We start from the raw sequence: 27,732 nt of genomic DNA on the forward strand, positions 1-27,732 counted from the left end.
ATACAATGCATAATACAACTTTTTTATATCTCGATAACTACTTATTGAAAATTTCAATGCGATTTCTGTATTCAGCATAGTCGAAAACCTTTAAAAGTTGTCATTTAAAAGAAAGTTGTGGAGGTAGACCTAATCTAAAAAAAAAAATTAAATACATGAGATATTTCTTCCTTTACATCCGGTCACGTGTCATATCTCAGTCCTGGTCGGCCATTTTGGATCCTCTCGTCTAGGTCGACCAAAAATTTGGTTGTTACTATACACAGATTCGACAAAGTTGTCAAAAAACAATGTATATAACATTATCAAAGGTAAAATCAGCTACTTTTCTACTTAACTGGATACTTGTATTTTTATTCAAGCATGTCTGTTTATTCGACTCGAAAAAAAGTGTTTACCGATGTATTGGAAAATTTAAAATGGCGCCCGACTCTCTTGAACACGGTAAGTTTGGGAAAATTGAGTTAAAAAAATAAACTATACAAAACTTAAAAACCCACGGACTGTCATAGTGAGCGAGTTTCTAACAGTATTTTGTATAGTTTTTTTTTTTTTAACTCATTTACTTGTACAGTTTAATCAAGACATTAAATAATGAAAATATCGGAAAAAGGTTATATTGTACGTATCGTACAATATAACCTTTTTCTGATATTTTCATAATCTTGATTAAAGAGATTTTTAGTTCAAAACGGATACGTACAATAACTTTTTTTTTTTTTTTTTCTCGATATTTTTATTTTTTAATGTACAAGTACAGAAATTACATAAGATGCAGTTTCCGTAAAATATGAGGGGAAATAGTTTTTTTTTTAGTGCGTGCCCCCCCCTCCATATTTATTTTGGAAATTCCAACAAAATATATTTAAATCTACCGAAATTTCGGTACTAGTGCATTTATTGATCCGTGCTGAAATAACGTTATTTAAAAAGCCATTCTTAACGAGAATGTTTTTGAACTGAAGATCTCCGAAAAAAAAAAATTCACTTAATTTGATCGAGTTTTTTTTTTTTTTTTTTTTTTTTTTTTTTTTTTTTTTTTTTTTTTTTTTTTTTTTTACAGCGGAAAAACGTTTCTTTGAGAGCGCGTGGAAGGCAGATATAGAAATGTCACAGATAACTCCAGTTAAAGCGCCGATACTCCCTCCCATCTTTAATGCTAGTTTTTCTTCCTATAAATCGAACCTTTTTCTCGGTGTCATAAATTGTTTTTTCGCTGTAAAACAAAAACTACTTGATGAAATTAAGTGAATTTGCGGAGAACAATGTGAAAAAACGGAGCGCATGTTCCCGTGACGTCAGACTTGTTAACTATACGAACTACGAAAAAGCAGAAGCGACTTATTTTTATTTTATTTTATTCATTTATTTTTTTAACCTTTGTTTATCTTCAAACTGCAAAATCTTTATAATTTTAGGTTTTAAGATTTACAGATTTTAATATTATAAACATTTGTATATTAAATGAAATACGGTTTTGTTGAATGTTCTTTTGGTTACCTGCAGCCTTCCATTTTTTGTTCGGTAAAAAGACGAACAAAATGAATGCAAATGTTTTAATCTGGCGATAAAATACATGACAAGAGCCATGTTTATGTAAAAACTTAATATTAAAAAAAAAAATTAATTAAAAATCTGGTGCTAGTGCACTTATTGATCCGCGCTATTTTTTAAAATCGTATTTCCAAGTTTAATTAAAGTCTTATGATTTTTTTATTCAATTGTAAATAGGTACAAAACACCCTCCCCTGCCCATGTTAAAAATGGCTTTTTAAATGTTATTTCAGCACGGATCAATTACTGCACTAGTACCAAAAATTTATGTAACGAAACATTTTGAAATAATGGAATTTTAATCTTTTAAAAATGTTTACAGAGTTTCTTTTTCTTGGCAATTCAACGAATTATATATTAATTCGAAAAAACGCTATTCAAAAAACATTTAATTGCAACTTCAAGGTAAATTTGTTCAATACGTGTAGTTAAACTTAATTACTGTACACAAAGATTCGAAAAAGTTGTCAAAAAACAAATATATAACAAATGTTATCAAAGGCAAGATAAGTTACTTTTCTACCTAACTGGATATATTTTTCGTGTTATTCAATGTAACATTTATTCAGCTCGAAAAACAGTGTTTACCGATGTATTGTTTTAATTTAAAGTTGGAGGTTGACAATCCTGCCACTTTTCAAAAATCGCTATAAATTTCACGTGAAACATTTATAGGAATAAACGCTATGGAGCATGCTGCACTTTTTTAAAATTTTAGTTCAGGTACCAGAAAAGATTTCCTTATTTTAGTAAGAACGAATTACTTTCTATCCAAATAAATGAACCGGTGTTTTTCGAATTTTATTCAAGTGTGCATGAAACGAAACTAACAACTTTGTCATTTTATTAAGAAAGGTAACAAAATAGAAATTCGTTCTTACTAAAATAACGGTAAAATAGGTACGCATGAAGAAAAAAATCAATTTTATTTTAGTAAGGATAACGAAATAATTCGGTATTTTCTAGTAAATGCATGCCTGAACTACAATTAAAAAAAAAGACCCAGCAAAATTATATATATATATATATATATATATATATACACACACACACACACAGTTTCATTTTAAAGTTTCCGGTCTGGTCTTAAGTTTGGACGCGGACGATTTTTTTTTTTTTTTTTTTTTTTTTTTTTTTTTAAGCAGTGATTTGGCCAGGGTATTCCGGATGTTACAGATAAGTATAGTATTTTCCAATTCAAAATTTAAACTTTTTTACTTTAACTACAACTCAGTTCAGATTCGAAATGTTGACCGTTACAGGTTTTTGGGTATGCTGACAACTAATATCTGAACTCTTGCCTAATTTAACCCAGATTCTGGGGAATTCCCGTCAAGCATGGATCGGGCAAGACTGCCAATCATCGGTTTAAGCCGAGCATTGTAACCGACGCAGACTAATTTTTAAAACAAACCGAAAAAAAAAAAATGCAAATAATCCAAAATAAAAACCTACCTTTTAAAGAACTGAAAATATTTTTATTTTGTGCAAAGTATTTAAAGTGTTTCTTTCTTTTCAAGAAAAGATGAACGTTTTATTTTATTTTAACCGTAAATTGTTAGGTGTAAGTACAATTTTTTTGCTGCTCATTGCCGGCAGAACTTTTTCAAGATAAGGATATTTCCTAAGGAATCTTTTACTTAGGTCGACTGTTGAAACGGCCATCGACCGCAAGAGGGGTGGGGGTAGAGGAAACCGGAAGAAACTCCCCAAGAACCGGGTAGCTTTCGGAAATGTGATTTGATGGAGACAAGGATAGTTTCCGAATTTTTTTTTCTCCATCATAAATTCAAGTAAATATGTACCCAGAATCTCGCGGTTGGTCCCACATTCTTGTTTTGCTTCCTTACCACATCCTCTCGACTTGTTGCCTTCGTCGCGGGGTCTACAAAATGCATACTTATGATTCACAGTCGTTGGTGGAATCCTTCTTCCTCTACTTCGTTATAGGCCCTTCCAACAGTCGGATATACGACTATAAGTCCCCGGCAGAATGTTTATTATTGTACCTATTTACAATGCCTCACCACGGGACAGAAATTCTCAGTCGTGAAGGATTTCTCCTCCACTGAAAGAGAACCAGAAATGGAAGTGCCGCATCTGAAAAGATACTACACTTTGATCTTGGCCAAAAGGCAAAGTTTCATTGATTGTAAGGAGTGTTTCGGCTTTGCGATTTGGTACGCTCAGAAAAAGTCTATTTAGCGTTTCATTATTTGAACAACGCTCGGCTGAAACCGATGATTGTCGGTCTCGCCCGATCCATGCTTGACAGGAATTCCTGAGAATCCGAGTCAAGAGTACCCGAATATCAGTTAAATTTGGGGCTGATAAAGTAGTTTACTAGATATGAAAACCTTCATCCAACGTAATTCCTGGCAGGCATTTATTTTTTTCACAGCTCAGGAATTAGTAATGCGAGTGCGAACCACCCCATGTTAACGTCTTTCGAAATAACCACCCTATTTTTGCCGTCTGCTTCAGTTATACGTATGCGTATTAACTGCTCGGTTGTGGAAAAAAAAATGTCTGCCAGAATTACATTATCTTCTACGTTGGATACAGAATGTTTTCAACTTGATTTTCGTTTTTAAATAAAGCGCTCAGCCAGCACTAAAGTTTCAAACTTTAAAATTCACTTTAAAATCGGTGGAAAACATCCCAAATCTATCCAGGTAATGTCCCAAATTCTCTGGCAAAAAATGCGTATTTTTGTTTAGTCGATGTTAATGGATAATTAACATTGTCGCAAAATTCACAAGTGCCGAGGAGTAACTCTTTTGTTTGTAACAGACCTAAACGAGTTTCCCTTTTCTTTTAACTGCCCCCCCCCCCCGCCAATGATATTGTTTACAAATTAGTGTTAAAACAAATCTTAAATGCAAAAAATTAAGGATTTTTTTTGGGGGGGGGGGTCATAATAAGTGTCAAAATAAAAATTTCTTGAAACAAAACACTGTGCTAGAAGCATCTTTGAACCAGACGTAACTTGGCTTTCTCTGGAGCATGGCGTAAAAACAGCCGGATTATGCCGATGAAATCAAAAACGCTACGTAAAGGAAAATAGCAAAATGTTAAACGTAGAAACGTCCCCCCCCCAAAAAAAAGAAAACGTACTGTAATTTTTATTAACCGCAAAGGACTCATCACTTCACTTCACTGAAGTGATGAGTCCTTTTTCTTTGTCAAATAATTTTAAGCAAATATTTTCAAGCAATATTCAAAGGAACAACTTTTTTTTTTTTTTTTTGTGTAAGAATGTGAATTGAATTTTTTAAAGGAAAATTGGAAAGAACTTTTTTTTTTTTTTTTAAGGTGAAGGCAAATTGGAACAAATTTTTGTATTTTAGGGGTTTGGATCTTTTTTTTTTTTTTTTTTTTTTTTTTTCCGAAATTTAGCGAAGGTCCCAGTCTGGATTGCTGTCACATTCGCACATCTTCAGCTGTCGTCGGTAATGCTTGCTCTTGTGGCCGCATATTGTATTGTTTTTCCAGTAGTTTCCGCTGTTGACTTGTCAAGACGGTCGAATTCATGTTTTGTTTATCTCTTCCAATGATAGCATTTTTTCTTCCAATATTTATCCAATTTCCCGTCTGCTGATCGAGAGTAGGACTCGCAAAGAGGTGAAACTAAGCGCGCGGCGGTGTGGTTTGGTTGGCTGATCAATGTTACGTCAGACAGCAGCTAAACCAAAGTTATTGACATGTTCCGGCGAACACTGAGTTACGTCTGGTTCAAAGGATGTATGTGCTAGTACCAATATTGGCTTGGTTACAACATCCAATAGATTAAACCCGATTTATTTTATTCATTTTTTTTTTTTTTTTTTTTTTTAGTTATGTGAACATTTTGAATTTTCAAGCAAAACTTCCTGTTAAGTAGAAAATTATCCACTATAATTATGTATGCATAGCCTTGTCTAGGGTTTATTAAAAAAAAAAAGAAAATTCGGTTCAGTTTTCACTTCAGTTTCGCATTTAAATAAAGGTAATTTAACGTCAAAACCCATTCTACTCCAAATAATTTTCATAATTAAAATTTAATTTATCCAAAAAGAAATTGTATTACATTGTCTTGCGTTCATGAACCACGTTTTCATTGTGTGTGCTCGCCTTTTGGCTATTGAAATGTTTATTGGATTTTACCGAACTAATGTTGAATGCAAGCTTTAAAAGTAATCTTGCATTTATTGAACTAAAAATCTGCCATGTTTAACTTTTCCAGTTCATACTTGACTGGCTTTAAATAATTTGTACCGTGCTTATTTATATACTGCATATTGTGACAAGGAGTTTTCTCTGCTAACCCGGATTTATTTAGACTTTCTAAAAGGTCTTTTCATCGTGCTTTTAATATAAAATTACAAAATATAGTCAAACACTTGGAAAGATCACTCTTAAAAAACATCGAATCAATTAGGATTAAATTCCGTACTTCTGCAGTTTATGGACCATGGTAAAATAACATGAGGGGGTTGTAACTATTCTGTATTTTCACCTAAAATAAAGATTCTATAAAATTGAATTAACTTTAATTCATTAAAAAAAAAAAAGGCACTCTGTAATCTGCAGAAATACTTTTTTTTTTTATTTTTTATTTTTTTTTTAAATTCTTTACCGAATGCAACTAGTTTTAATTTTTAATCTGTTAGCAAATGCTTAGAAAAGTTAAAAAAAAAAAAAAAAAAAAAAAAAAATTAGAAATTTTTACCAAATGCAAGAAAACTTCTCAATCTGTGTAGCTTTTAAAGTTTGACACATTTTTCAGTTTTATTTTTAACTTTGCTAGATAATTTCCCATTTTATTTTTTACAAATCATTTCCACTACCCAGGTTCCACCATATTTTTAGTTCTCAAGTGATAACTACTCAATAATTTTACTGTAAGTAAATTCCAGTTTTAAATAACGTAAATTTCTCTAATTTGTCTTCTGCATTTTTGCAGTAACCAGGAATTGATTTGCACAAGCAGTCCCATGCAAATGGTGGATTAATAATCTCCGGTTACTTTGGCAACCATTTTGATTTATCGTGCCCTCCAATGGAATCGAAAGATCTATTTGAGGTATCACACTACAAAAACGGTAAGCAACATGTTCGTTTTACACCAGCACGTGTGAAGTGAAAACGATGTGCATTTTTCTACATTCGAATAGATCCTTTTTAGACTAAAACAATTTTTATTTTTGTCCCAATTCAATGCTCTTATTGAAGATGAATTTTCCTTGCATTAAAAATGGATAAAATTAACCCTTAGCTAATTTAAAGGGAAATAAATTGGTAAATGTTGATGGCTTGCCTAAACAGAATGCGATAAATTGTCTAGACAAATTTTTGAGGAATCATTTCAAATTTGAAATCTTCCACATTTAATCCAAAGAAAATGCGTTTGGAATAATTTCCATTTTTACAAAATGGAGTTTTACTGAAACTAGTGTAATATATTACACTACTAGGTGTGTCAGAAATTTTGTGAAAAATATTGAATAATTCCACCCAGTCTTTCCTCGAAAAATGTTATTCAAGCCCTAATTTTTATTAAAAATTTTTTTTTTTTTTTCAATTAAGAGCAAGGACCAAGGTTTCATTAACAAAACAAACGTGTTTTTTTTTTTTTTTTTTTTTTGTTTTTTTTTTTTAGGTTTTAAACTTAGGACTTCACAGGTAAATTTCTAAAAAAAAAAAATTTTTTTTTTAAATTTGAATATATTATTGATCTTTTATCTTCAATTTGTGATATATAACACTTTTGTGAGTAAATTTACTTTTTAATAGACTTTTCAAAATGGGAGCGTGAATTAATTCGATCCCCTGTCTTTCCAAGCTTATAACTACTCTAAAAATATAATTTAAGCCCTAATTTTTTTTTTTTTTTTTATTCCCCAATTAAAGGAGCAAGAATCAAGGTTTCATTTCAAAAAACAAAACAAAAGAAAAAACAAGTTTTTTAAAAAGGTTTTAAACTTCAGACTTTACAGGTAAATTTCTAAAAACACTTGTTTTAAATTTGAATATATTCTTTTATCTTCAATTTGTGATATATAAAACTTTGAGTAAATTAATTTACTTTTAATAGACACTTGAAAATGGGGGGGGCGTGAATTAAACAAAGAAAAAGAACGTTTGTTTAAAATATTGTATTCGGTTTATTGGAAAGAGCATAAAATTTCACATTGACCCTGAAAATATCGTAAAAATTGAATCAATAGAAAAATTTTGATAGATTTTTTAAAGTTCAAAAAATAAAAAATATTTCTATTACTTTTAAAAGAACTTTAATAGTTTATTTTGGAAGTATAATCCATAAAGAAAATAAACAACCGACTTTTAATAGTTTTTTATATTTTATTCGCAGTTTCGTGTTAGGGGTGTCAAAAATTCCTACAAAAACTGATACACCTATTACACTTCTCGGAGTTCCATTAAAACACCATAATAGAGCCTTGAGGGTTTTTTTTTATCATTCAAAAAGAAAGTTGCTAGTCTTTCCTCCCTACTACTGTGTAATATTAAATTGATTTAACTCCAAAACATTCATTATATCAATCTTACAAAAATGTTTATATACTATTCAAATTCTGTAAGAAACTGTTTAAGCTGACAATTTTAACATCTATCAATAAATTGGCTAACTTTATCCAGCTCCAGCAACTTTGTATTGGCAAGTTACAATAGATGCTGAAGTGAAGACTGTCAGACAATTTATTTAAAATGCGGTGTCCTATGTTAAGAATGGCTTTCTATTTTAAAAACAAAAACTAACATGGAGAGGAGGACGTTGACATAGCGTCATTTTTTAAAAACATTGTCAGATTTGCCGTTTAGTTTTATAAATAGCCTCGAACCCCCTTAGCAAAAAGGACATGTTGGGTTGATACCGATATATAATGTAAACGGAAGTTTGTATATGTTTACGTGATTATGAAATATGTAATCCTATGATTAAATTTAAATTAACCACGTTGTTTAACAAATAAAAGAAATAATGCAAAATGAAGTTTTAAAATTGTTTCATTTTATAATTTAAAAATAAAAACAATGAACAATATAAATAAAATGTTGGTTTTTGTTCTCAAAAAGAAATAATGAAGTTAAATATTGAATTATTGTGGAGAAGTGTTTCCGCGCATTATATGCATCTGAGAACAATGTAAAATCAAACCAAAATCTTATGTGTATTGTTCAATGTTTTAAATTTTAAATTATAAAATAAAACATTTAATCATTTTAAAACTTCATTTTTTATTTGTTAAACAATGTATTATTTGCATTGTTTAATGTTTAAAATTTTTAATTATAAAATAAAACACATTTAATCCTTTTATTTGTTAAACAGTGTGGTTAATCTAAAATAAATTATACGTAAACAAACTTCTGGATATATACTGATGACACATGTCCTTATTTTTTTAATTTTTTATAACAGGGTTGGGACCTATTTGTACAACTAAACAGCAAATCTGCCAAAATTCTTTACTTTTAATAAATTTTATGCTTTCATTGAAATTTATCTTCTGACAGTTTATGAAAAGTTGCTGGAAAATGCAGGTGCGACGTTGTCAGATGAAGCATAAACTGGATAAGTACTCTTTGAGATATTACGTTAGTAAAGATGTTTTTTGTTTACACAATTTTCATTAAGATTTGAAAAATGTCTTATATTCCATGGTCACTAAGTAAATACTGAAAATTTCATTATAATTAGTTGATTTTGTGAAAGGAGAGAGTTAAAAATTTTATATTTATCAGCCATTTTGTACTCCCCCCCCCCCAATATTAGATTTAAATAAGCTAAGTTTCCTATATAAAATTAACATAAAATCATTATCCACTTTTTGACCATCAAATTTATTATTTTGTCTCCAAAGCCACCCTAGAATTTATCTCCTTCTCCATAAGACGATGTAACTTTTATATGGCACTAGCACCGGCATTGCCCGAGTGTGGAGAGGTTTTATGGTAAGGATATTGAGCAACAGAGCCTTAAAAAGATATTAATAAAAATAACCAACCCCATAAAAAATAATTAAAGTAGCAAGTATCCATGTGAGCCCCCCCCCCCAAAAAAAAAAAGTATCAAGTAGGCAGGGAGGTTTGAACCTGTAACACTAAGAGCAAAAAGTGAAAAATATGCGAATGGTTTAGTCCCGCCGCCACCGTGACATTAGGGCAGGTTGATTTGCAACTTTTTTCAGAAAATCAAGGCACTGGTGATGATAGTTGGGGTTTGATGTAAAAAGAACGCATACCAAAAATTAGATTCCTTTCTTGAAAGGAAAATTGAGCATTTAATTTTAAAAATCGTGACGGAAAATGCTGAGAAATCCTTAATTTTCATAGCATTTTACACGGAACTGACTTTGAATTTCTATTTTCATAAATTTAATTAAAATTGATATATTTATATGAAATACATTGAAAGAAAAATAAATACATGAATTATAATTTTAATTATGAATCACAAGTAGCAAAATATCTCAACCTTTACTGCATTGATTAAACAAACTAAGAAAAGGCTAATTAGCGACTAAGTCTCTTAAATTTCATAATTTAAAAAGATGTGAAGATGTACTACACAATATAACAACTTGATACAAATTACAGAACCATGTATTTTAATTTTTTATTAAACATAAGAACTATGTTAAAGAACTAAATTGTTCTGTGTAATTTCCTTTTGAGGAAAATGAACGTCTAATTTGGTGGCACAATGATTTTGTAATTATGTGTCTGCCTTGCTTCCTGCCCATATACAACTTGTGAAGCTTCTGTTAATTTCACAGCTCTTTCCACTCCTTGTGAGTGGGCGGATAATTTAGGAAATTCTAGTTTTGTTCCTGTCATAGACGATTTTACAAGTTCTTCACTTGTAAAACATTCTGCAAATGCAGGTTCACAAACTCCAGTTTGAGAAAGATCAATCAAATATGACCAATGTGTGGCTGCAAAATTGATAGCAGTAATTTTTTTTTTTTTTTTTTGTGGTTCACTATTTCTGAAAAAAGAAAAACTTATTTTTTAAAAATATTTTTGTGATGCAATATGAATAAATCTGACTATTGTTTGGGTAAATTGAGATAAAATTTAATGGATGAATATTTACTTACTTTTTTTTTTTTTAAATAGGCATCACATTATCAAGGCCAAGAGGCCACTCAAGGATAAGGGTTAGAGTGTACAGTAATTGGAAAATATAGTAATCATTAGTAATGAAAATTTGATAACTTATATGGCTCATTAAGAACTTATTTATGTTAGACTTGAAGACAACCATATTGTAGTCAGCCGGAAAGCAGGAAAACGGAAGACAATTCCACAGGCGTGCAGTTCTAAGAAAGAAGCTTTGTTCATGAAATCTACGTTTAGGTTTAGGCACAGATAAAGAGTGGGGGTAATTATTGATAGTGTTTACAGCTAGACGAGTGTTTATTGTCAAAGTTTGGCGAGGGGGACCATAGATTGAAGCTCAGTCGAACACTTTCCATGAAAATAACGATACATCAGAGACAAACTCGCAACATCTCTTCTGTGAGATAGAGGTTGCAAGGAAGAGAAAAGGACATCTCCTACGAGGATTTTAATAGCCTCTTCTCTCACTTCCAATTCATCTGAATTTATCATTGAAATTATATTTTCCGGAAGTAGTGCGAAAGCACTATTTTAAACTGTTAAAAACAGTATTTTGAATTTCAGTTGATTGTTGTTTTGTCCTCTAAATCAGATTAAAAATATACTGTTGTTGGTTAAAAAAAATTGTCAGTTTTGATCTCAAACCAAATAACTGCATACACTTGGATGATAAATTTGACCAGAATGTTTAATTTATCATGGAGTGTTTGAGGATAGACACCTCTGGTCCATAAACACATTAACCTTATAGCTAATGTTAGCCATCTTGCTTGATTCAAGGGCCCAATTTTCCAAGCTGCGTATCTTGCATTAACTTCTCCTTGGGAAATGCCAACAGCATACTCAAAAAAGTAGCCTCTGGTCTCCACTTAAATTACTTGTTACTTCTGCTGTCAGATGATGATCTAGAGGGTCATTAATTTTTTGAAATTCTACTTGAAGCAAATCTTGATAATTATTGATACAAAGTTCCCCCAAAGGACCAGTAAATGCTGTTGGGCTTCTTGTTGTTCCATCAATTGATTTAAAAATCATTTTGATGAAGTGAACACCCAATAGTATGTAATTTTTTGTTAATAATAATAAATCCTGCTGTAATAAGTCCTGCTTCAGTCGGTGTTTGTACTGGTATTATCAACCAAAATTGCCTTAACAGTATCCACACTGTTATATTCTGTTAAAACTGCAGCAACATCTTCAGCTAAGAGAACACCAGTTGTCCCCAGATTCGGTATCACTCTATGGGTAAGATATTTGCTCTCTGTTCCTGTTTCTCTGAAAGTTAAGTGGCGTTCTGCGTCTTTGTTTTTCACAATATTTTCTTACCATTTTCATCCACAACTTCTTTGTATTGTAAAGTGTCCGTATCAATTCTACAATCAATTCCAACACAAATTAGATTTTCATTTTGATGGACATGCTGCAAATTACTGGATAGTTTTATTCTAGCTTTTTCTCTATCAATTTTGGATTTATCTAAAATTATGTCCTTAAAATTTAGATTGGTGAAGAAGGCCCATATGTTTAAGGTCCAACAGAAAGGCATTAGCTAGACATGCACCAAGATTGGAAGCTACATCACCTGATAAGTTCCATAGAATATCTTGGGATTTTTAAAAGGCTGTAAGGTCCCTTTAGCTGTCTTCCTGGATCAAAACTGCCATCTGTTGTTCCTTCACTAGAAGATGACTATCGAAATATTTGTGGAAGCTTGTTCCTGTCTTTCGTTCTGCCTCTCCAGTTTACCCACTTTAGCAGACTTTTGGTATTTTTTATAGCATCTTTATCGATAGGTCCCAGTTAATGACCTTTTGGCCCTTCTTTTTCTCTCTAGTCTTTTAAGTTTTTTTTTTAGTGATCACCACTTATCAAGGCCCGGAAGCCACTCAGGGATAAGGGTTATTGCAAGTACATTACGTTAGTGTGGAGATTTGATGAAGTGTTTACTTAAGGGGGGGGCGGTTCATTAGGAATTTGTTAACATTGGACTTGAAGACATCCAAGTTGTAGTCCGGTGGGAAGCAGGCAGACGGAACAGTTCCACAGGTGTGCAGTTCTAAGAAAGAAGCTTTGTTCATGGAATCCGCGTTTTGATTTAGGCACAGATATAGAGTGGGGGAAATTTTTCACAGTGAACCTGAAAATTGCAAAATGTGCATGTTTAATAATAGATTCAGAATAAATAATAAATACAAATATTTTATTTTCCACAAAAAGGGAACATAATTGCAGGTGAAACTATAAAATTAATCTTACCTTCTTGTTAGGAAAACAAGTGCAGACTGTGCCTTGTTTGACAATTTTCTTTCTTGCACTTTACTGCAAAGTCATCACATCTCAAGACAGGAAGTTTACAGCTACAAGATATATCAAACAGTCTGTCTAGCTGGTCCTCCATTTTTTTTCACTTTGGTTGCTGAAAGAGATTTCCTGTCAATCTGTTTGGCCTTCTTAAAGCAAAATATATTTATCTTCTGTCCTATATAACGTTCCCTTAACAAGGGCAATTGTGGATTGACTGCTTGCCAAATACTAATTATTTCCTTGGCAATTAACTTAGAGATCTGATTATATTTTAAGTGGGGATAACTGTTTTCGAGGAAATAACTAAACTGGATGACTTGTTGTAAAGTTGGGGGTGCTGTTTCATCCGAACGACAAGGTGGACCAGCAAATCTTTGAACCATGGGTTAAAACCGAACGTTGTGCTTTTACTGACATTTTAAATCTGAAAAGTAAAATAAATAAATGGATTATAACTGAAGGAAATTGTTTTAGGCTATATTCCAGTTTCATATGTAAAAAAACATAAGTTCTAGTAATAAGAAGTAATGAAAAACTTTTTAGAGTTGAATTAGATGTATTGAAGGGACAGGACCAGACCAAACCAGATCATAGTAGTGTTTAGTTTAGACATTTTTTTAAGACTTTAGCTCCGGCTTCGATAACATGAATTTATCCATAAAGTGATTCATTTTTGCTGTAGCCATGCCATTTTAAACAAGTGTTTAGTGTTTGAAAAACCGGTGCTTGTGCATATGTTACCATGCTATTTTTAATGGTATTTTCAAGTTAAATTTAATTTTTACGATATTTGTTTATTGAATTGTTAGGTGAAAGTACAAAATGGTTACAACACCCCCTCCCCTCCCCCTGTATTAATAATGGCTTTCTAAATGTCATTTCAGCACAATACCATTCATGAACGAATACCGAAAAACCTTATCTACTCGTATTAACCTTTGTATGTTATCTAATTTTAAAACTATAATTTTCTAAAAATACTGCTTAAAAACAATTACTCCCTAAAAATAAATAAAAAAATTTGCCACTAATTTTTGGCAAAGTAATTTTTTTATTAAGTAGAAAAACTTTAAAATTTACCTGGTTATGTTTCGTAAAGAATGTAGAAGAAAATTGGGTGTTTAAACAGTTTTTTTTGGGGGTTAAATTCAAGTTACACGCTATCTGTTATATATATATATATATATATATATATAAAAATTGTTAGGTGGAAGCACAGAATAGTTATAAAACACCGTCCCTCATGTTAAGAATGGCTTTAAAAATATTAATGTTATTTCAGCACGGTACCAAAAATGCACAAGTACCTAAAATTGTATGGGCCATTTTTCTTTTTTTTTTTTTTTTTTTTTATATAAAACTGGAATATTACCGTATTTTTAATAAAACCTTCAAATAGAATTCGATGTGAAATCGAAAAACAAATTAGACTTAAAAAGTAACTTACAACAACGGGAAAAATTTCTTCAGCGAATAAAACAAATACGTTTAAAATTCATGGCAGACACTGGAAATATAAAATATCTTTTAAACAAGCCTTTTTAGTTTCTCCTTTCGAAATAATTTGGTCTTTAGCCTAAAATTGTAAATTATCTCAATTAAAAGATAAACAAACGTCAATAGCAATAACAAGCGTGTGAAATCTAAGATGTCCCCACCCAAAAAGTTCCTGAAATGAAAAAGCAAACTTCAGTCGCTATTATTTTAAAAACACAATTTTATCTTTACACTAAATATTTATTTTATTAATTCATTATCCTCACTCATTTTATTTAAAATGTAGTTTAAAATATATTCTAAATAATGATTCCATTTTCTTAATGATGCGGATTCTTTTGATGACGGGACGTACTTGGCAATTCACCTAAAAACATTTAATAACTGCAATTTTTCAACTTATAAAGTCGTTTCCTCCAGCGGAGATAACAATTTTGAAAAATATTTTGTGTGGGTATTTTTTATGTCAAACCCCAACTATCATCACATGTGCATCACCGGGGTTCCAAAATCGACCTGCCCTACCGTGACATACGACGTTGCCGCCGTTCAAATTAAGCTTAGTCATTGCAAGACGTATGATGACTCTGCATAGTTATCAACGAAAAAAGTGACCCCCCCCCCTCCTTGTAAAAACAAAAAACGGCCCAGTTGGTGGTGAAAAATGTTTTTGTCCAATTTTGGATATTTGTTAGCTGAGAGACTTTGTTTTCAAACAATACCGATTTTGTCAGTGTTATTAGTTCACTTAGTACACGACATTGGATGAACACATGTTATTGATAGCTAGACGTTATATTAAATATCTAGGAAAATAACTAAATATATAGAAGGCTATCAAGTTAAATAACTCTCTGGTGTCAACAAAATAAAAAAAATAAAAAGCAAAAACAAAACGGCTTATTAACACAAGTCTCTTAGAATTTCAGTAGAGGCTCCATCTTTGTCAAACAGTCTACGACCTGTTCCTGTCTCTTGATCCATTCAATTTAGATTTCTTTTACCAACATTTCCTTTACTCTGGCCACATCAACTCTCAAACGTCTGTCACTTGCAAGATTTGATGATTTTTAAAGTCTCTGCCGAAGATGCGTTTTCTGTTTTGCAAAGTACTTCAGGCAAATTGGTTAGTCTGAAGATTTCTTGCAGCAGGGGAGCTATCAATACACAAGTCTCTGAAGTTTTTTTGATGACCAGCATATCGGAGCCAGTCTATATTCAACTTACCATAAACAAAGATAAACTATCCTCCAAGCTGGCATAGGTAACATCCGAATAGCAAACCACCCTCAAATCTGAAGGATTTCTCAGCTATGGAAAGGATATGGAGCCTGGCTTTGATATTTAGCTTTAATAGTGACTTGTTGGCTTCAAAAAGTAACTTCACTTTGGGATATTTTCGGGTATTAATCATCCTATACACATCAAATGATACATCCGGTTGAGTCTGGGTAGATACCCACATCATTTAACCTGTTTTTTTTAAATCTGTCTTGTCCTCTTAAATCAGCTCATTTTTCCTTAAGTATCGTTTCTTTATATCTATTGGAGAAATAGATGACATAGTTGTTTTGGTTTATAATAATCCTATCTTCTGTGATCACAAATTTGAAGGTTCCATTTTCATGCATTCCAACCTTGAATATTTTTAATTCTGAAGTCACTTTTTTTATTTTTTTTTATTTTTAAATGATCATTTCCACAAAATATGAAATCCTCTACATGCATTGCCATAATACTCATCAACTTCTCAGATAAATCATGCCAAAGAAACTGCATTGTCATATGCATTTAGAATTCCTGTTAGTTTAGCTAATTCTTGAGTAACTCTGTTGTACCACGAATAGGGTATATCATTCAATCCATAAATATCTTTTCAGCTTCCACACTTATGACTCTGGACATGCCTCAGATGACTGTTTGAGAAATACTTCTCTCTAGCATATCACCTTGCGAAAATGTTGAGGTGAAATCAAGGGTCTCCATCTGCAAATTCTTAATGAAGGCTGTTAAAATTACAAGACGCATAGTTTTGCGGTTGCATGTTGGAGAGTGTTTTTTAGGTTGTGTGAATTTTCTTCATAGCCACGTGCTACAAGATGAGCTTTCGCTATCTTTTTGTTATCATTAACTTTCTGTTATCGCCCATCTTGTTTATATGCATTTTTGACCTATGTTAAGTACACATTCATACACTTCATGAGTTTTCATGTTTTTTTTTCTTTCTTTTACATTAATCACATATTTTGCTTGTTTAGTTGTGAGAAAAACGTGTTCATGATGTTCTTTAACTTGGGAAGGTTTTCACCACTGATCAACCTTATCCCAATTGATACACACTGGACATTCATTTTCTGCAACTGGTTCTATATTCTGCCAATAGCCATAATTTCCAGTTGATTTTGGTCTTGTACTCATCTTTCCTTTTTTCCACTCGTTACTTCGAATAATTTTATATTCGACTATTCTCCTTTTACTCTGCCTTGTAGTATTGTCTTTCAGTTCCTCCCTGTTACTATTGGAATTTTCATGTTGGATGTTGAACTTCCTTCCAAGACTTCATCCATTTCATTTAACAGGGACATTGCGAGTGAAACAGTTGCATTTGCGAGTGTTTTTTTTTTTTTTTTTTTTTTTTTTTTTAAGTTGCGACTAGAAATAATGAAACACTTTTGGCGATTCTATTTCTTTCACTGACAATCTTCCAAAGCTCACTACTGAGTGAAAAATATCTTTTCAACTTTTTTTTTTTTCTAAAATGAACAAAGTTAAATTATTTAAACAAATTTAACAGAACAATATACTCTTTTTTAACAAAGGCTTTTTAAAGATATCTGAAGAAACTAGAATGTTTATACCTTCAAGTATCAACATAAAATTTGTTGCATATTTAGAATTACTTATTAAAAAAAAAAAAACACAGAAAAATCTTTGTACATACTTGTCATAGAACTAAGATGTCATATTGTAAAAATTGTGGGTTTGGCTAGTAAATGAAAATATTTAGTTGTTAAAGGTCAACTAAAATGTTTGTAGAGCCCTGTTTAAGGGAATTGCATTTTCTTTATTCCTTGACCTTCCAAGATCCTTGTTCACGCATCCTGTAGAATGCTCCTCCATGTCTGATCAGTACACATTGACCCTCTTTACCCAAAACTTTGGCAGAGCCATGCCATCCTTTATAGTTTTGTCTTCTATAATAAACACTGTTCCCTGTCACATTGTTTATCCGCATAATGTCTTATATTAAATTGCAGTGCTCTTCGAATTTTTTCACTTGATTCAGTCTCCATAAACTTTTTTTCTCGCAGAATGTAAAGCATTTCAATTGATTCTAACCATATCACTGGTTGTTGCAGCATCTAATGTGGGTAGCTGGTCTATATTTGACGGCATATTTATATTGGATCCAAAAACAAGCTCATTTGGGTTATGTCCAGAATAATTTGAAGAGTATTTTTGGTACTGATAGCCCCAGCCAAAGCTATCTCTGGTTCACATTCTCATCTTCCAATGTATTGTTTTCCATTGCTTCAGTCAATATTAAATTGACGTTCCACGTGCTGTTACTAAATGGACTTTCAGTGGCTTTAGTGCAAGTCTTATTTATTTTTTGTTCATCTCTCTATAATCATCATCATTATTGAATTCTTCCCCATTATCACTCAAGTGTTTAGAAACTCCAAAATGTTATCCACATTAAAAAATGTTGTGAATAATTTTTGCACTTTTTTGGTTTTAATCAGCCTAGCAGCAGAGTACCTAGTGGATGTGTCAATTAAGTGTAAAATCCAGCATTGGTTATGTCTGAATTCTTTTAAGTCGATACATAGTGTTATTAAACCGATTTCAAAGAGCCAATCCTACCACCGGACAAAGGGGGGAGGGGGTCTTCTAAGCCTTAAGTAAACTGAACACTAATCACAGACATCCTTGATAAGAGCCAAAAACTAATTATCCTTAAAGGCCCTACTGCCTCTCACCAATGATATCAATTTCTCTTTTGATGCATGAGCAAACCGTTTATGTAATTCCTCAGCTTTCATTCTTTTCTCCATTCTAGAAAGCATATTTGTCAATGGAAGACTATATGTTCAGAAGTTGTCTTTTGCAATTTTATATATATGCCTAAAATCTTAAGCTGTCACTTTTTAAATGTAGTACTATGCCAGCAGTTTTCATTGATTTATAACTTAGTAATAAGGATAAATCATTTTTGACAATGTCAGCCTTTGACACCTTTTACGCCTCCTATAGTTACCGGAAATTTAACTACTTCCTTTCCATGTTTTGTTGGATTTAAGTCTTCACTAACCGCTTATCTCGGTCATTTAATGTACCAAAAAATACATTAAACCAAAGTTCTTCAGTAATAGTTCTAGAACAGGCAAAATCCAACACTGCCATACCCAGTGTCTCTTTTACAAGACTTTTTGTATTGGAATCCTTTATCAATGTTTGATAACGGGACTTTGAATTAATTAGTGAGAAGTGTACATGGTCTGAATCCACAAGTGTTTAGGACTAAAATCAGTACAGTCTCTGGCAAAATGCCTAATAGAATCACATTTAAAACAATGCATTGTCCTACCTTGTCTGTCCGTTGGATTTGTTTCCTTGATAGAATTTTTGTTCCTTTTAACTTCTGTTCCGATTGAAATTTACAGTTTCAATTTCTTCCTTGATAGCGGAAACTGTTTTGCATTCCAATGGAAAAATATCAGAAAACACTTTTTTTTAAAGTATCCTTCATTGCTACATAAATTAAGCTTCCATGTGTTGTCCTAGCTATTTTTCATTTTCTTACAATACATTCGCTGTATTTAAAACAAAAAAAAATGCTTGAACTCCTGGCAGAGAAATTCCGTATTTACATAATTGCTGGTACATGAATTCATAACACACCAAAAAGTTTGTTTATTCCAGCAGGTCTTTTGTGAAAGTAAAATTCCTTGAATGACGTATGCCATGTTTTCGTCTTTTATCCAATTTGTCTGTAATTATTTTTAATTCATTAGTTCAGTTTATATCTGTGATATCTAAGAGTCAAACACATTCGCGTATATTTTGTGGCAATGGCAAAAATACTGCTGGGCCCTGTTTTTCCTTAGGTAAATCCGTGAAGATAGACCATATACTTATGTCTCATTTCCATTCGATGTACATTTCTTCATTCTGTGAAGTAGGTGACTGTTTTGTAAATGACACCATCTTTCTTTCAATTGTGTTTCAACATAAGTTGAACAAATGTTACACAAAACTAAGCTCTGCTACCAATGTTAGTTCACTTAGTACATCCCTCTGTTGGATGGACACGTGTTACTGATAGTCAGATGCCATATTGAATATCCACTAGAGACAAGGGAAATAACTAAACATATGGAAGAACAAGTTTTGTTTGTGTGTCGAATTTTACTCAAACAAACATACACACTAACAGACGTTTGAGATTTATATTATAGAAGATAGTTGCTACTAGAACAGTAGCAGAAGCTCGTTATGAAGCAAGCAGACAATAGGAGATACTGTGTTTTGAAAAAGAATGGCTTATCTTGTACCTTTTTCAGCTGTATTCACTTCTGAAGTATTTCATTTAGTCCTTCAGATAATGTCTGGTTATCAAAGGAATATGCAGTTTAGGGGCCTTCCAGCTTTTTTTGTGTATGCCCTCCCCCACTTATGTGAAACCCCATTATCTGAATTGCATTCAAATGAACTGCTCAATACAATAACAATTGGATGTTTAATAATTCAGTGTTTCTTGTTTTGCACAACAGCTTTGTATTTCACCTGATACTTGAATATTCAAAGGCTGTATCTAACATTCGTTGATTTCAACGCTCACATAAAAAACAAAAAGTAAACAAATAAAACACATTTAAAAAAAAAAACAATAAGTAGAAATTATTTATCCATTTTATTTTACTCAGATAACTACACTGTCGACACTATATCATGCGGTCTTCCTTTTTGTCCAGAGCCACATTGCACATTATCTCTGAGCCGTTTATTTGCTAAAATTCTTTTTTGGCCTTTAATTCCAATCTGACTAAAAAGTTGATATAGAGTGCTTACAAGGAAACCCTTGCTCCAATCCTAATGGCTCAAAGGATTACAACATAATCTTCATGGGCTAGCTCTCTTTTAGATCTTATTTTTTTGTATTGATATTGTTTTCCTACCCAGCTTTCATAAGGTACTGGTCAATTAGTAAATGATGGAAGCATGTAAGTTGAGCATATTATAAAGCTCCACCTCGGTGGCACCAGATAGCAAATGTCTATTTTATGTAATGGAGCTTTGCATAGCTTCTTCCCAGTTTGTCCTTTGTCCCTGTTGTGACAGTTATTGCTCGTACATAGGAAAAAAAACTAAACTTTGCATGGCCATATCTTCTAAAGTAGGCTAGAAACCCTCACAAAACTTTTTTTGAGAACTTTAGCAGTTATGCTATAAAAAAAAAAATTATGAAAATTGAAGAGGACATATTTTCTCTAGACGGAGACATAGGTAAAAAATTGATTTGGGGGACATGCATTTGGGTAAGCAAAATTATATTTTCTACTAGATGTGAGGTTAAAATAATTAAATATTCAGATTCTACTGTCCCTAAATGCCCTTCCTATCAAATTTCAGAAATATTGAATATGTGGAATTTTTTTTTTTATAAAACTGAAATCCCATGACGTTTTGCAGCATAAAATTAGAAGCAAAATATGCAAATTTTACCCCACCCCCCTCCCTAAAATCCAAACGGTAAAGTTTAGGACCAAATAATTTGGCAAATTTTCTTAACTCATGAAGGGGAATATTTGTGCCAAATTTCAAGTAATTTGGTGTCGGTGGGTGTAATGTCCTGGTGAATTGACATGGAATGACCCCTGAACCTGTAGACCTTCTTGGAATGTTGATCATTCCTAACCCAAATTTTCATGTCTGAGTGAGACTCCTAACTTAGTGAGCTAGGGTTTTCTTATCCCTCATTTATATAGTCTTAGAATTTCCACTTTACTACTGTGTCCTTGGAATTGTCCAGCATTATTTGGAACCTGACTTTTTTAGCTTTAAATTCTTCTACTGATTAATTATAGTTCAGCTTATATATATATATATATATATATACACGTATGTATGTAAACGTTCCTCGTGACGACGACCGGTTTTACGCATGCGTCAGATGACGTCATGACCTGATTTACTTTAAATAGTTGAAGAACTAAATTTCATGTACATCGTGTTAGCTCAGTTGGTTAGCGCGTTGTCATTATCTAAACGTTTTGAGTTCAAATCGTAGTGTGAGATGTCTTTTTCGATTTTAAAAAAAAATTTTTTTTTATTTTTTTATTTTATTTTTTAAATATTGAACCAGTGTTATTTAAGCCATTTTTCACGTAACGTGCGTTTTTTTTTTTTTTTTTTTTTTTTTTTTTTTTTTTTTACTTCGCTTATCCACCCCCGACCACACACCCCAAAATACCCGGGTACCCACAGATTTTTTAAATTTTAATATCGAAACAGGCTTATTTAAGCCATTTTTCGCGTGTTTTTTTTTTTAACTTCCGTTTTTGTTTTTTCTGTTTTTCAGATTCTTACATTTAACATCGTTCGTTTGCCTTACATTATTTTTTTTTTTTTTTTTTCCCCCGATGTTTTGATCCCCTCCCCCCCAATGTTTTAACATTCGTTTTTTTCTTTTTTTTTACTTCGCTTATAACAAACAAACAAACAAACCTGGTCATTAACCTCATTAAAAACAACTGCTGAATAGCTATTGCTTACGTCGTCACGCGCGCACAAAATATTCCGTGTGGGCACCTGTCAATTTTGTTCTTACTTAAATAAATTCAAACATCTTTCAGTAACTCATTCTGGCTGGCCGAACGGTTCGTTTTTTTCACATTTTATTTTCAAACTTTGCCTCAGGGCTTCGGGTTCTAAGACACCTTGAAACACCCGGGCAACACCGGGTACCTCCACTAGTATATATATAAAATCAAATGTGTATGTGTGTGCACTTTTGTGTATGTCCGCAAAAGGCGTTTTTTTCGGGGGGGAAGGGGTCACTCAAAACTTTTTATATGCTGTCTAAATGATATGTACGAGTTACGGGCGGTGCGTGTGTATTTAATTTGCCCGACTTTTACGCGCTATTTTTTCCAGATTTTTCGATCGCTGCTCGTTTTTCGCTTTTCAGTATAAAAAAGCGAAACTGATTCGAAGCCGGTATTGTTCCTGGCATGGAACGTCCAATGCGGAGTTTCTCCTTATATCAGACAATTGCTATTCAATTTGGACGATCCCTCTTTTCCTCTGGTTTTCCCTAAACATTTTGGGAAAAGCTGAAGTTCGGTAAACTGCTCCGCAATAAATAAATATTTGACTTCAAAAAGTGCGGGCACCTGACAATTCTCTTTCTACTTGAATAAATTCAAACGTGTTTCAGTTACTCTTTTTTGCTGGCTGAGCGGTTAACGTGTAACGTTTTTTCACACTTTATTTTCCAACTTTGCCTCGGGGCTTCGGTTTTGATCCTACCTACCTACTGAAATTTTTTTTTTTTTTTTTTAAATGAAATGTGAGTTCTTTAATTTGTGTGTTTGATACATTGTCTGGGCTGGTTATTTTAGTACAACGTTATTATTTTAGTGATAGAGGGGGCGATAATGTCGTTAAATCGAAAAGAAATGATTGTCGAAATTTGTAAAATATTGAAGAATTATGAAAAATGATAAAATGAGTTATTTGTATGGTGTATTTGTAATGAAATAAACAGCTCAGACAATGTATCAACATTTTTATTTTAGGAAGAGTGAGCGGGGAGGGGGGCGATAGTGTAAGTTAAATCATGAAAAATGATTGTCAAAATTAGTAAAATATTCAATAATTATGAAAAATGATGAAATGTGAGTTATTTGATTTGTGTGTGTGTGTAATGAAATAAACAGCCCAGACGATGTATCTAAGTTATTTTAGTAAGCGGGGGACGATAATGTGGGTTGAATTATGTAAAATGATTGTAATTAGTAACATATCCAAGAATTATGGGATTCACCAAGATAGCTCCAAATATATACTAGCAAATTACCCAGAATCACCCGGGATTGAATGAGATACATGCAAATGTATGCAAGCAGAATACACGGCCGTCTGGGATCGAATGAGATAGATGCAAATATATACTAACAGAATACCTTGCGTCACCTAGGATTTAATGAGATTGATGGAGATATGTACTAGCAGAATACCTGGTGTTACCCCGGAATTAAATGAAATAGGTGAGAATATATATTAGCAAAATACCTGACGTTGCTTGGGATTGAATGAGATAGGTGGAAATATATATTAGCATCACCCCGTATTGAATGAGATAGGTGGAAATATATAGAAGCACAAAATACCTGGCATCGCCCAGGATTTAATGAGATACGTGAGATAATTTACTAGCAATATCCCCAACGTCACCTGGGATTGAAGGAGATTAATGGAAATACATATTAACAAAATTCCCGGCGTTGCCTGGGATTGAATCAAATAGGGGCAAATATATATTAGCAGAATAATCACCATTGCTCTGGATTAAATGAGGGTGGCAGAATATAAAGTTTGTACTGGAAATGGCTTAAACAATCTTCTATCTCAAAATTACTTTATTTGTGAAGTCGATTCTGGATATGGCTTAAACAGTTTACGATCTCAAAATTAGATTAATACATGTATATTGTTGGTTTTCTATGAAAGTTTACTAGGCCAGTTTCTGTAGTAGGTAATCTATGTCTTACAACTGTTTATAGACCCCCTAGATTATATGTACAATTTGCGAACGCGTGTCGTGTTTAGATTTATTTACGTCAATTTTTACAAAATTCTTGCTATTTTGGCCAGTCTAGTGTTGATTCAGCTTTTTTGTATAAAAGGAAACTAAATTCGAAGGTAAGGCATTGTTCCTGGTAATCGCGTGGGGGAACGTCCAAAAAGTAATCAGCTTTTGATCAATGCGGAGGAAACTCCTTATATCAGACGATTGCTATTCGATTTCGACAATCCCCTTTTTATAGGGAGCTGGCTTCCGCCCTGTCCCAACATCTTGAGGAAACAAAACCAGCCAAAGTTGGGTAAACAAACGCAGAAACACTGCCTCGCAGTAAAAGTTAACTGCGCTATTTCTATTTGACCTCGTTAAATGTTTCAGTTACTCTTTCTTGCTGGCTGGCCAAGCGGGTAATGTGTCGGGGTTTTTTTTTTTTTTTTTTCACTTTATTTTCCACCTTCGCCTCGAGGCTTCAGGTTTGATACTACCTACCAAAACTTTTTTTTAACCCCCCTCTACCAACACACACCCCTACAAACACCAAGGCAACAATTTTTTAAAGAAGTTTTAAGGTTTTTTTCTTATATATATAAAAACGAAATTGTGTGCATTTTCGTGTATGTCTAAGAAAGGCTTTTTTCCCAAAACCGATTGGTCGCCTCACAACTTAAAACTTTTTATATCGCGCCTAAATCATATCTACGAGTTAACAATCGGGGTCGCCTGTCTATTTAATTTGCCCGACTTTCAAAAGATAAATATTCAACAATTTTCGATTGCTGCATGTACATTAAGCTTTTTTTCATATAAAAAAGAAGTGCTTAGAAGTGTTAGATAATATCTAGGATTTGGGAACGCACGTCGTGTCTAGATTTATTTACATCGACTTTTATAAAAATCGCGCTATTTCGCTGTGTTGCCTGTTTGTCCTGCTTTTTAGTATAAATCGTGAAATTCAAACGGTGATCAACGCGGTGGAAACTTTATATCAGACAATTGCTTCCATATGGACATCCCTATTTTTTATGGGGAAATGGTTTTCAACCAAACATCTTGGGGAAACTAAACCAAAAAAAACTTGACTACGGGATTGATATTTCACTTTTTAGTTAATTCATCACTTTTTTTTTTTTTTTTTTTTTTTTAACGCTTCTGCCTAAAGGATTAGATAGAGTCCCTCCCACCCCACAAACTTTTTTGGGTTTTTCAAACTCGGGCACCACCGGACGTTTTTTTTTTTAAGTTTTAACATTGTTTTTATAATATTTAAACAGTTATTACTTGGCTTTCTAATCATCCCCCCCCCCCCACACACACACACACACGCGCCTCTAAAAGGAGAGTAGAGAACGTTTTGTGGAAGTGTTGTCGGTAGCTCCCGTTACTCTTGCTTCTCTTTATTTGTCACTCAGTCCTCATTTTTTTTAACGAGTGATTTTGTTTTTTGACAAAGGGAGAAGAAAAAGCTGTATTCTAGGTTGGCAGTATTTTACGTGAACAGTCAAGAGATTGCGGAAATTTTCTGTTCTATGTCTATCCTTGTAGCCATGTCACTATTAAGGGTGCTGGAGGTAAACGTTTTATCTGGGCTGACGTTATGCGCCTGATAGTCAGGGACCCGAACCTTGGATTAACCACTAAGGAGGCTGTCCTATCAGCAGGCGGAAAGTACTGGGGCTGCTGCATTGCCATTTGGTGAGTGGATTCTGGACAATGCAGTAGTCTCTGGTGGGGCCTCTCGATGCCATACTAGTGGGTAATTGTTACGGCTTTACCTTATGTGCTACAAAAATAAAAGATAAAAAAAAAAATTCTTCTTACTTTTCTCTTTGTTTCCCCTCTGTCCTGCTCTAAGCAAGTCTGACGACCTAGTCCACAAACTCCAAAATTCCATCATGACAAGTTTCAATAAAAAATACACGATTAAACCTGAATCTGAAACTTCCAACGTAGAGCCCCACTACCATGTCTCCTTCTCCAACATCAGGGGTCTACGTTCTAACCTTCCAGATGTTGAAGCCCAATTACAGGAGACTAAACCAGACCTTTTATTTTTAAGCGAAACTGGAATTGGACAGAACTGGAATTGGACAGACTATTTCCCTAAATGAGTTCGTAATTAAAGGATACTCTAACCTAACTTCCAAATCTGACCCCCAAGATCACCATGGGCATGGAATATGTGCCTATATAAAAGATAGCTTTCCATGTGGTAGGGACATCTCCAGAGAAGATCCTAACTTGCCCTATATGTGCTTCCGAGTAGCACTAGCTCACTACGGCATTTATATTTACTCTCTATTGCTCCCATAACAGCGGAGTTACTATCTTTAAAAGCATATCTGAGAAAATTGACCAAGTTCTATCAGCATATCCTTCAGTTAACATTCACGTATGTGGAGACTTCAATGTTCACAATGTGGAATGGTTGACCCACTCAAACAAGACCGATGATGAGGGGAGATTCTGTCATGATTTCTCCATTGCTTATGACCTCACTCAGATTGTTCACGAACCCACCCGTGTGCCAACAATGACGGCCAGTATGCAAGTCTCCTAGACCTTTTTCTCACATGCCCTGAACTATGTTCAGTTTCCGTTCTCTCCTCTTGGATCTTCCGACCACTCAGTTTTATCAATTGAGATAAAAATGAAATGTAATAAGTCCTCAGACGTACCTCTTCATCGTACAGTATATCGATACACTATGGTTGACTGGGATAGTTTCCGTACATTTATATCGGATTTTCCTCTGCGTTCCATGTTTAAAAAGGATGTGTCGTCTATAGTATCAGACCTGACGGAATGGTTAATTGTAGGTATAGGGAATTTCATACCCTCTAAAAAGTTCCAGCAAAAACCTAACAGCCAGCCATGGTTTTCTCTGCTATTGTGCACAGAAATCACTTTCTCCACTGCTTCCAACGTAATAGATGTATGGAAATTAAAGCTGCTTTCAGGACTGCCAGCAACCATTGTAATAAAGAACGTAAGAGAGTTGTATGCTCAATCCGTCAAGTCCAAAGTAGCTGAGCAGCGGCTTGGTTCCCACCAGTTTTGGCAAATTGCAAACAGAATCCTGAACAGAGGCGTGTGCTCTATCCCAACTATCATCAATGGACCAGAGTTAATCTCGTCAGCATCAGACAAAGCCAAACTCTTTGCCAAGAACTTTGCAGCCAATTCTACCCTTTGCGACCAAGGCCGCCAACCCCCAATATTTCCTCCTGTATCAGAAAACACTGATATACAACTATCTGTATATGATGTTGCCAAGCCAATCAAAAACCTTGATTCGAGTAAAGCAACTGGCCCTGATGGTATTCCAATTATAGTACTCAAAAAAACTTCAACCTGAATTAGCGCCCATACTTACAAAACTGTTTAAACGTTGTCTTAAGGAGAATAGTTTCCCATCTCCCTGGAAAATCTCATCAGTA

At 33.3% G+C, this 27,732-nt stretch overlaps 1 protein-coding gene across 4 annotated transcripts in view; it reads left to right on the top strand.

Moving 5' to 3' along the window:
- The first annotated feature begins 56 nt into the window (after positions 1-56).
- LOC145295898 (uncharacterized) overlaps positions 57-27,732 on the top strand; it is a 165,433-nt gene continuing 137,757 nt past the window's right edge. The window contains exons 1-2 of one of the 4 annotated variants that reach the window (XM_080141705.1): positions 57-311; positions 6,500-6,638. In XM_080141705.1, coding sequence (XP_079997831.1) covers positions 6,596-6,638 — 43 coding nt within the window. In that variant the 5' untranslated portion in view covers positions 57-311; positions 6,500-6,595. Of the gene's footprint in view, positions 445-6,499; positions 6,639-27,732 lie in introns of those variants that run through there. The other 3 variants (XM_080141806.1, XM_080142071.1, XM_080141984.1) reach the window with 3 other exon arrangements.

This window comes from Euprymna scolopes, chromosome 1 (assembly GCF_053919585.1).
Source record: "Euprymna scolopes isolate OS-2025 chromosome 1, ASM5391958v1, whole genome shotgun sequence".
Classification (NCBI taxonomy): Eukaryota; Metazoa; Mollusca; class Cephalopoda; order Sepiida; family Sepiolidae; genus Euprymna; species Euprymna scolopes.